Genomic DNA, 11,091 nt, shown 5'->3' on the forward strand with positions numbered 1-11,091 from the left:
CCTAAAGTAGTAACTGTGCTAAACTTCCCAAAAATACTGAGAACTGAGAACTGCCAGCAGGAAGGTGGAGCAGATGGTAACAACATAGTGATGCATTACTACAGGGTGTAACTGAGAAGAACTAAGTCCTTGAAATACAGGTTTCTGCACTAAACTAATTTTATGTTAAAATAGAAGTAAATTTACAATGATGTCATGAGCTGGTTTGCTTTTATTTGGTTTTTTTTTGGTACGTGTAGCATGACTGGGAGGGGAGATTATTAGAGTTTAACTGCAGGGGTAATAAAATAACTAATTCTTAAATTTTTCCCCTTTTATTTTATTTGCTAGGTGGTTGTGGACACGGCACAGATTGAAAATAAAGAAGCCTATGCTCCTCAGATAAGTTTAGAAGGATCAAGAATTGTGGTGCAAGTTCCATCAACGTGGTAAATAAAAATCCTCTATTTCAGACTGTGACTGGGGAAAATTGTTACAAATGGAAGAGAGAACGTGCATAATTATGGCACAGCTTCCTTAAGTTCCTCTGCTGGACTGGTTGAACACCTCCATTGCTGACAGGCTCCTCTGTAGGAGGCAAGGCAAGAGAGGCAGTGCTGGGGCACTGAGACTTGTAGGAAATGTAAAAGCTTGATGATAAAAGAGAAAGTTTCAAAAATAATAATCTGCCAGTACTGGTGTCATGCTCCAGCCTGGGAGGTCCCAGCTGGAGCTCAGGGAGGCCAGGAATTGGCTGAGTTATGTGAGAGCCTTTGCTCTTCCTTCACTGGGCTGTGCTTTGGGTGCTGGTGTGAGCCATGGACCTGTGGGCTCCAGGAGATGCTGTCCCTGCCAGTTCAGTGTCTGCCTGGCAAGGGATGGTTGGTTGCAGCTTGGGAGAGCAGTGGGAGCAGGAGGCAATGGCAGCTCTGGTCTCTAACTGGGAAGGAGGCAGTGTGATGGTGTTCACAGGGGTCTTAGGGTGAGGGAAGAGATGGGAATGTTGACTCCATGTTTCAGAAGGCTGATTTATTATTTTATGATATATTAAAACGATACTAAAAGAATAGAAGAAAGGATTTCATCAGAAGGCCAGCTAAGAGTAGCAAAAAAATAGAATGATAGCAAAAGCTTGTGTCTGACCGAGACAGTCCAAGCCAGCTGACTGTGATTGGCCATTAATTAGAAACAACCACATGAGACCAATCCCAGATGCACCTGTTGCATTCCACAGCAGCAAATAATCATTGTTTAGATTTTGTTCCTGAGGCCTCTCAGATTCTTAAGAGAAAAAAATCTTAAAAAAAAGATTTTTCATAAAATGTGTCTGTAACAAGACAGTGTTAGGAGTTTCAGTACAACACATTTGATTCACAGGACTCCTTACAGAGACAGCCTGTTCCTAATGGTGCTGCTGGCACGGCCGGGGGGAGGAGAGCCCCGGTGCTGTGTGCGGAAGGAAGCAAGGCAGGAAGGAGTGTCCCGGGGCAGGGGAGAAAGAGAGGAAAGGAAGGGATGGATGTATGCATGGATGGTGTGTGTCCCGGGGAAAGGAAGGAAGGAAGGAGTGTCCCCGTGCTGTGTCCCCGGGGAAGGGAGGAAAGGAAGGAATGTATGTGTGCGTGTGTGGTGTTATGTCCTGGTGCTGTTTGCCGGGGGAAGGAAGGAAGGAGTGTCCCGGGGGGAGGGGAGGGGAAGAAGGAAGGAGAGTGTCTGTGAGAGAGTGTGTCTGTCTGTCTGTCTGTCTGTCCGTGTCCCGGAGCTCCGGGATGTCCCCGGTGCCGGGGGCAGCGCCGCCTGCTGGCGCTGGGCGGCACCGCGGGGGGCACGGCCCGAGCGCCGGAGCCGCTCAGGGACCCCCGGCCCGCGCTGGGAGATGTGCGGGGGATGTGGGAGCCAGCACTGGGGGATGTGGGAGCCATCGCCTGCCCCGCACTGGGGGATGTGGGAGCCATCACCATGCAGACCCTGCCATGCTCAGGCTCTTGGCTTGTGTGCAGTTGTGTCAGGCTCCTGCCATGTTCCAGAAAGGGGCGTTGAGTGTTCTGTGTTTGTTGCTGTTCCTGCTAAAGAGCTCTTGTCAGTGATGAGTTCAGCACACTGTACTGCTGAACCTCACAGTGAGGTTAGCTCTGTGTTCCACGGCACGCAGAGCTCAGGCTGCAGCCCAGGAGCCACCAGGCATTCCCATGTGTTCTGCAGGAGTGCAGCAATTGGCCTTCTGTATTCTCCTCATTGCTGGAGTGCAGCAGTTGGCTTTCTGTATTCTGGCTGATGTGGTAGAATTCTTTAATGTCAAAAAATAAGCATTGTGATTTCTAATTTAAACTTAATGATGACAGGTGTTTGAAAGAAGATCCAGCAACAATGTCTTTGCTACAGAGGAGTCTGGATCCAGAGAAGACTTTGGGGCTGGTGGATGTGCTCTACACTGCTGTGTTTGATATACACAGGTGGAAGGAAGGAAGGTACATCTCTTTTCTAGTTCAAACTAAGCTGTCGTCGTTGAATAATCTGTGCTGAGGGGTTTGATAGTGCCAGCTCATCAGAAGGGGAAAACAGGAATCACACTGAGAGTGAAGCACTGTTAATCCCCACAGATACCTTCTGGGTACATCCAGAGATACAGGAGACTGCTGAAAACCAAACCAGCGCATATCCAAGGGTTAGAAAGTATTTGCTTCTCTCTTACAAAAACACTTGATTTATATTAAATCGGTCTCCATTGAGGTCTTGAAGCACAACTAAAATTTAAGGAGTGGAAAGTATTGCAAATATGAGGAATAATTTGCTTTGTTACCATAAGAAGTAGCTGGTGGACTTGGTGGTCTTTGGTGTTGTTTCTTTCTTGAGCTATCACCGAAATACACGTTTTGCCCCAAAGTACAAACTCAGTTATGTTTCAGGTGGTTTGACATCCATGTTTTTTTTTGATGCAGGGAGCAAGCTTTGCCTTGTATCCAGATCCAGTTACAGCGTGAAATCTCAGAGTTTGGGAGCCAGGTTGACATGCCAGCGGGGAATGGAAGCAAATCTTCAGGGGGTCTGCAAAAGACATTCTCCAAACTGACTTCACGGTTTACAAAAAAAACTTCCTGCACCAGTACAAGTAACACAGGGAGTTACTCAATCCCCAGTACACCTTCCAAAAACGTCTTCATAAGTTCCAGCTCAGAGGAGAAGGCTAAGATGCCCTCGGCCATGGACGCACGGCTGCAGAACATCCTGAGCCTGGGGAGCTTCCCTCGGAGCGCCGATGGCCTGCAGGCAGCGCAGAGCTCAGCCAGCCCGCTGGTCAACGGCTTCCTCGGGGAGAGGCGGGACAGCTTCTTCAAAGCAGATGATGGCAAGGATGACAAAGGTATGAATTTACCAACTGACCAAGAAATGCAGGATGTTATAGATTTCTTGTCTGGTTTTAACATGGGCAAATCCCAGCAGACTTCTCCGATGGTGAAAAGAAGGAACTCTGTTGCGTCCTCTACAGCAGCAGAACAGAAGTCGGGAGCGGTTCAGCAGCAGCCACAGTCTATGTCTCACACCCCGCTGCATCCTCCTCAGCAAGGCTTGTCCCAGCAGCAGTCCCAAAAGCAGCAAATGCAGTATTACCAACACCTGCTTCAACCTATTGGACCACAGCAACGTGTACCTGCCAAATGGCTCAGTAATTCTTCACAGCAGCAAGCTCCGGCTGTTGGAGCTGGGTTGTCTCATATAAATCAGTGGAACAATCCTGGTTTTTCAGATTTAAGCTCTGATTTGTACAGCTTGGGTCTTGTGAGCACCTATATGGACAATATGATGGCAGAGATGTTAGGACAGAAACCACAAGGACCTAGAAACAACACCTGGCCAAATCGTGACCAAACTGATGGAGTGTTTGGGATGTTGGGAGAAATCCTGCCTTTTGACCCTGCAGGTGTGTGTCTTTTCCTTTATTATGCTTTTTGCAAGAGTTCTTTGTAAGAGAATTCTGTGAATATTGCTGGCAATAACTGTCATTTCCCTGTGCTCACTGGATGTAGGGGTGCTGACCAGTGCAGGCAGGGATTTGTGTGTGTGCTAATTTGCTTTTTTTAACACAAGGTGATCTTAAAACTCTCATTAATAAGTAAGCATGGGAAATAATTCCTTGTTTCTTGTCCCACTTGTAGTAGTCTGACCTTTCCCATATGGAGTACACCAGAGTACTGAAAAGATACTCACAGATGATGTTCCTCCTATACTTAGTTTGTAAAATTGTTCAAAATCAAACTCTTGAACTCAGGTGTGTTCCCTCTCCTCAAAATTATTCTTCCTGCTCTTAAGCAGTCTTGTAACCTGGAGATACAGCTGGGTTGCATCTTTCCCATATCCCCACATTTTCCATCCATTGCTCCCCATTTCCCTGGGAGCCATACTGGTTCCTGTTCCACAGCTGGTTCTGCAGTGAAAAGTTTGGATGTCAAAGGGTTAGAGACTGAAGAGCAAGTGCCATGAGGTTTGCCACATGTGTTTGGACCTCCAATAAATTGTAAATATAGGTGAATTGAGATAAAATTTTAGAGTCATAAACAAATATCTACAGACCAAGAAACTGAATGTGGAATTTAAGAGATGAATCCCCACGTGGGTCATTGGCTTGAGAGCTGGACTTGGTGATCCTTGTGGGTCTCTTCCAACTCAGATATTCTGTGACTGTGTGATTCTGATGGTGGCATTAAGAACAACTTTCACAGCTGCTACCTTGTAAATGTAACTTCTGTTGGCCTGGAGCACAGCTGCAGGAATGTTGGAGTGTGCATTTATGGCAGCTGCCTGAGGGAGGAGCAGAGAACAGGGAAACCTTTTATCAAAGCAGAGCTCGGTTTCTCATTTGCTCAGTTTCTCATTTGCACTGTCTGTGTTTGGAATGTGTGGGTGTCTCAAACCAGCTCCTTTGACTCATAATTATGATAGTTATTTTGTCAACTTACTTGATTAATTAGTGGAGTTTCTGTGGCAAAAATAGCCACCAAAGTTACACTGTTGCCTAATAACTGTAAGTCTGAATTAGCATCATCTTAGTTAAACAGACTTAGGGTATAGATTTAAGGATTATCACAGCCTCTAAGGAAGGACAGAATTATTCTCAGCAAGCACTAAGCCAGTGTGTGGGAAAATAAAGCAGGTATGCAAAGCACTGACATTCTCCCATTCTATTTCTGTAGTATTTTCCTTTTGCTGTACAAAAAACTCCTTGTGTTGTTCCATGTGATGAATGTCAGGGATGTAGAAAGTGGTACTGGAAAAGGTGACTTACTCAAGGTCCATAAATGGTGCTCAGTGGATTAAGATACACACTTCTGCAGTTGTAGTGATAAGTAAAACCAGTATTTTTCACAGATATGGTGTTTAAAAAACAAAAACCAAACAAAAATCCTTCCAACTGAATACTTTTCCACTAGAAAGAACTTTTCTTCATAGAACTTGCCAGGTTGAGCTGTGGTGTAGAAATTTACACTTTAAGCTTCAGTGTTGTACAAAAAGCTGTAAACCAGAACACTGTTTTTCATTTCCAGGGTTTCCTAGGACTGTACATTTCTCATTTGAAACAAAACACATTACTTTTTTGATAAATACTTCTAGAGTCTGAAAATTGTATCTCTCTTCAGATGCAAAACTGCTGATTAAGAATTTATAAAATTGAAATTTATGGCTTTTCATGCTGAAGCCTAACTAGTCCCGACAATGTATTTTGTAGGACTTCAGTCATCACTAAGAACCTGATGAAGGAATGTTGCAATAAGAACTAATAGAAGGAATGTTGGTAACTCCAATCTTTTGGAGTAAAAAACTATCTGATAAAAACCTGTTCACCTGATGTTTTCAGTGAGGTAAAAATTAACATAAGCTTCTATTTTGAATATTATCAGCACTTTAGAACTTAATGCTGTCCCCAGGTAAAAAAGCCTGGATGTCCTTCAGAATCCATCTAGACTCTGTTCTTAGATCTGAGGAACTGTCTGGCTTCCAGCCTCATCTTAAATAGACATAAAGGTATTTGAGAACAAGTACAAGTGGGGATGTTTTGTTCCTAGGTAGCTCTCAGATAGCCCTTGCTTAGGAAAGGAGGCAGAGAAACAAAGTTTTCTTCATTGTCTTTTTCATTTGCATTCAGCAAAACATTATGGAGGTCTTTTCTGGATGTGCCAAATGAGAACAAGGAAACATATCTTCCAAATGCAATAATTGAATGTAGGGAGGTGTCAGGTGAAATATTTCTGCTTTGTGAGCTGTGCAGGACTGTTGGATGTTCTTCAGTGTTCACTCCATCTCCAGCTGAGACTGGCAGGCCAGCAGCTCAGTACTTCCCACTGCAATTACTGTGCATTTAGTCTAGACATTTTCCATAAATCCACTCAGATTGCCAAGTTTTTTCTCAGAGAAGAAAAAAAAAAGTCAAGAGAAGCTGTGGAAACTCAGTTAGTGACTCATTATCAGCAGTCTTTTGAATACAGCAATTGCTTGCTCTGATCAGGGAGCATTTGAAACACTTTTGGATTGAGGCTTTTGCTGTGTCTGCTCAAGAGTGTGCTTATTTCTTACTGGATACTTGGGACACAAAAAGCATGTTGAGAATGGAAGAATTTTTAAATTACTGATTTTTTTTTTAAATATAATTCTTATTTTGAGATATTTTGTAGTCAGAATCCGAATGTTTTCAGAATTGTCTCATAGGAAGAAGGCAGTTTTGGTGCTCTTGTGTTCCAGGATGATGTGAGCAGGATCACAACATAGCTGGAAACCATGTTGCACTCTGGTGTCAACTACAGTAACTGTTCTGTTGCTTTTCACATGTGTGGATGAATGTACAGTGTCCATTTCATCAGTGTCTGGATATTGGACCTTTCAGCATAGACACCATCATAGTACAAACACAGTTTCCCTGATGGAATGCAAGGGGCAGGTGTACTGCCATGTGATAATTACTATCCACTGTGGATGCTGTGTATGTTTTATCTTTGTAAAACTTTCTTCACTGCTCCATGCAGACCCATCCACTGCTGGGATGGAATTCAGGGAATCCATCAGGGAGGGAATTACTGTGGTGTGGGGCATGATCAAAGCTGAAGCACTGGAAGTGTCAGCAATGGATTTGTTGGTTTCTTTCCCTCAGTTGGCTCTGATCCAGAGTTTGCTCGCTATGTGGCTGGGGTGAACCAGGCTATGCAACAGAAGAGGCAAGCGCAGCACGTCCGGCGCCCGAGCACCGCGCGCGCCAACTGGCCCCTTGCTGATGATCCCCACAAAACCTGGCCCTTCCCTGACTACTTCACAGAGGGGTAAGAGTGCACAGGCTGCATGCTTTTACTGTGGGACTTGATTTTGCACCCAGGCTTGGCAGAATGTGGGAATACTGGGGGTTTGTCAGTTGCTGCAGCATCTGTGAAAGCTGCACTTCACTGTTCAGAGTGAGCAATGTGAGCCTGCCTGCTCTGCTGATCCCATGGCACTGACGTGCTTGATGTCATCCTTAGAGTGGCATGGATACTGACTGGGACTCCCACAGAGGAAATAAGGAATCTATAGCACAGATGTATTCAGGAGAGTTTTCTTTAAGATCTAGTTTTGATGAAAAGTGATGCTGTCAAAGTTGCAGAGCAGATAATTATTAATTTCCCAATTACACGTGGGCCCTCAAGCAGCCATCAACAAAGAGTGTGTTAAAGCTCTACACTACAAAAGTATAAGAACTTTATGACTCCCTCCCCATAACAGGCTAACCTATATTGAAGTAGGAGAATTAATGCTAGAATGAGTAACCAGGGTCCTCCCTCTACAACACCAGCTTACACCCGTACATTATTAACAAATCACCAATATACACAAATCAAACAAGCACAGTATTAAGTGTCTTGTTAACCCGACAAAGGAGCGTCCATTAAGAAAGATTAAAACCTGTAAAACAGAAATAAGGAATCTATAGCACAGATGTATTCAGGAGAGTTTTCTTTGAGTACTTTGAAAACAGCTTTAAGACCTAGTTTTGATGAAAAGTGATGCTGGCAAAGTTGTGGTGCCTGATTTAATTAAGTTTTCCAGATTTTATCCACTTAATCCTGTGACTAAAAGGCAGGTACATTTGTAGTTTTTAATATCTTCCAAGTCATAACTATTTACTACACAAGAAGTGTTTCAAGATTCTCTGTCCACTTGTCCATAATGTAAGAGCAGTGAGTATCTAGTGTAAAACCAGGATGGATATGTGTTCTAGCTCAGTTTTGCAGTGATAAAGTCAAGTACTTAGTGATTCCAAACCCAAGCCATCACTTGTTTCTCCTTCCTGAACAGGAGAGGTGCTTCTAATTGATATCATTATTGTAGTTAAATATATATAAAGAGTCTGTTACAGCCAGAGCAGTTAATGTGACCACTCAGAACTAGTGGAAGTACCTGCATTACTGGCACATTTTACCAGTTGCTGCAATGTTGTGCTCTGAGGTATCACCTGTGACGAAGATTCAGCACAACTGAGGCACACAGTCTGGACAGGCACAGTAAATACAGGGACTAATCCAACTTTCTGTCTTGCAGTGATGTGACAAACAGCTGGTCTGGTACTCAAGGAGACTCTGCCAGCTCAAGCGATGAGACCTCCTCAGCTAACGGAGACAGTTTGTTCTCCATGTTCTCAGGGCCAGACCTCGTTGCTGCTGTAAAGCAGAGGAGGTGAGCAACATGAATAGAAATGGACCACTGTGTAAGACTCTTTGTTTATATGTAATTTCATTTGAGTAGCAAAGGAAATTCCTGGAAATGAGGCAAGTCTCCACAAAGATGAGTTTGTGTGCTACACTGGTGATGTGAGCTGTATTAGCAGCTTTCTCCTTGTGCAAACCAGCTCTGTGCAAACAGCCAGCCCTTCACTGAGGTCACTGTGGCATGAGAGCACCCTCCTGCCTGAGAGTCTCCTTTGGATGCCATTTCCTGGGGCTTTATGAGATCCCCACTGGTTCTGTGGAGTGCCTGGCTGCAGCTGGGCAGTGCCTTTGGGTGGGTTTGGGTGCCTTGGCTGCAGCCCTGGCACTGGGAGGAGCTGCTGCTGACCTGGTGTGCACCTCTCACCTCAGTGCTGCTGTTCTGGGAGTGGGAATCCACCCCTGCTCAGTCCTCTGTGTCTCACAGCAGGAAGAGAAGGCCAAATTGCCTTTGTAAATAATTTCAGTAATGGAAAAACCAAGCCAGGATTTTCAGCTGTGAACAGGCCACTTCTATCAGTAGTGTGAATTACAGCAATTCTGCTTTTCTAAAGGGCTGGAGGCTCGGTGGCTTTGGAACCTCAGTGATTGCACAGCAGAGGGTAGTCAGAACAATAGTAACAAAAGGAACAAGATGAAGCATGAATACTGACCCAATTCCAGTCTGGAATTGTTCTCTCAAACTATTTTTCAGTCTTTTCTAAAAATGAAATAAGTGGCCAAATATTTGTTTACAGTCACAGAGTAATTTGGAGTCAATACATAGATACAAGATTGTCTGTCTGCTTTTTGGTGAATGAAAAAAAAAGGTCAGTGCCAGTTTCTCACAGACACAGATTCTACCTGGATAGCTGGTTTTGTATGCATTATCAGAAAGGAGTAAGAAAAGCTACTTTCTGAATCTTTACACTTAGCCAGCACTTCATAGGGAGGGAACAAAAACTGAGCTTCAATGAATGTTAAGTTGAAATTAATGGGAAAGAGTCATCTATAAACAGTCACAGAAAAAGTAGTAATTACTTGTTTTTTACAAAAAAGCAGGAGGGAAGGAAAATAAACACATAAGGGTGACTTAAGTCACCAGTACATAGCTGGAGACTGATCATGGAACAAGAAGAAAAGCCTGTGGTTTACGTAGTGCTCTAAAGGGCAGAAGAAAGTGCCCAAAGAGGGTTCTTCACTGCCCAAAACCTCAGCTGAAGTCACAGTACTGCTGTCTGCTGTCACTTGTAGGAAGAGCAGTGTTCTGTAGGTCAGGCCTGACAACAGACCAGAGCTAAAGCTGGGCACTAAGAGGAGGCAGAAGGGCTGAGTGCTAAAGGTGACCTGCAAAGGGCTGCTGACCTATGGGAGCCTGATTGGAGCATGCTGATAGGGGTTTTTACAAAAAGGATGAAATAAAAGATTCTGCTTTAATCTAAACCCATGCCCTTAATCGCTCCTCCTAAAAAAACCCAACCAATCAAACAAAAAAGACCAAAAAATCCAAGCAAAAAAGTCTTCCAGAATGCACATGTGGTCAAGAACTTCTATTTGATAACTCAGTATTAGGTCACAAATTTAAACTGAAGGTAGAACATTTTTCTTCAGTAAAATTACTGTGCTTCAGCAGATGTTTCACTTCCTCAACTGGTGTTTTGTCTTATCTGTAAGGTTATTTCAGAAAAGATACTTAAAAAAACCCAAAAGAAACCTAGCCATAAGAGCAGGTAACAGAAGTAAAAACACAATTTCTGGCAGATTTCTTGAAAGTGGGCAAAAGCTTCCTTTCACCTGTACAGAAATGTTGAAGCTGTAGCTCCAAGAACTAGTGCCTTGTCATGTCCCTGACAGTTTCTGTATTGTTGCTTTTACCTGTACTGAACAAGAAGTACATGAAACCAGATGTTTCTGAAAACAGTACTGTAGGCTGTCTGATGTGTGCCAGTGGCAGATGAATGAGGATGACTCATTTAAACCAACAAGTCAATGTGTGTCTCTTCCTGCAGAAAACACAGCAGTGGTGAGCAGGAGCCCAGCACGCTGCCATCGCCTCCCCTGCTCTCTGCAGCAGATGACCGCAGTCAGGTGAGCTCAGCAGGGCTTGGCTCAGTCCCTTGTACTGCTGCCACCTGGGCTGGGTGTGCAGGAAGCAGTCAGCTGGGAAAGCATCTGCATCTCCACATTGCTTACTTCACTGGAAACCTAAACCACCTGCACTCAAGTAGCGGGAGGTGCTTTTGTCAGCCACCAAGCTTCATGTATTAAAATTGGAAGTCATTTACTTTTTCAGTGGGGCCACTGTGTGTCAAGCTGAAGTCAATGTTTTTTAACGAGCAGATTTTTAAGAATTGAGAGTGCTATATGTAGGCATCAGTTTGGCTTTTGTCACAGACATCTTTTATGAAAAATC

The 11,091-nt window shown here is 44.0% G+C and overlaps 1 protein-coding gene across 2 annotated transcripts in view; it reads left to right on the forward strand.

Annotated features, from left to right (window-relative positions):
* GARRE1 (granule associated Rac and RHOG effector 1) overlaps positions 1-11,091 on the forward strand; it is a 62,111-nt gene that overhangs the window by 45,104 nt on the left and 5,916 nt on the right. For both annotated transcript variants that reach the window (XM_074551059.1, XM_005492532.4), the window contains exons 8-13: positions 331-428; positions 2,322-2,447; positions 2,919-3,898; positions 7,118-7,283; positions 8,536-8,670; positions 10,688-10,766. In XM_074551059.1, coding sequence (XP_074407160.1) covers positions 331-428; positions 2,322-2,447; positions 2,919-3,898; positions 7,118-7,283; positions 8,536-8,670; positions 10,688-10,766 — 1,584 coding nt within the window. The remainder of the gene's footprint in view (positions 1-330; positions 429-2,321; positions 2,448-2,918; positions 3,899-7,117; positions 7,284-8,535; positions 8,671-10,687; positions 10,767-11,091) is intronic.

This window comes from Zonotrichia albicollis, chromosome 13 (assembly GCF_047830755.1).
Source record: "Zonotrichia albicollis isolate bZonAlb1 chromosome 13, bZonAlb1.hap1, whole genome shotgun sequence".
Classification (NCBI taxonomy): Eukaryota; Metazoa; Chordata; class Aves; order Passeriformes; family Passerellidae; genus Zonotrichia; species Zonotrichia albicollis.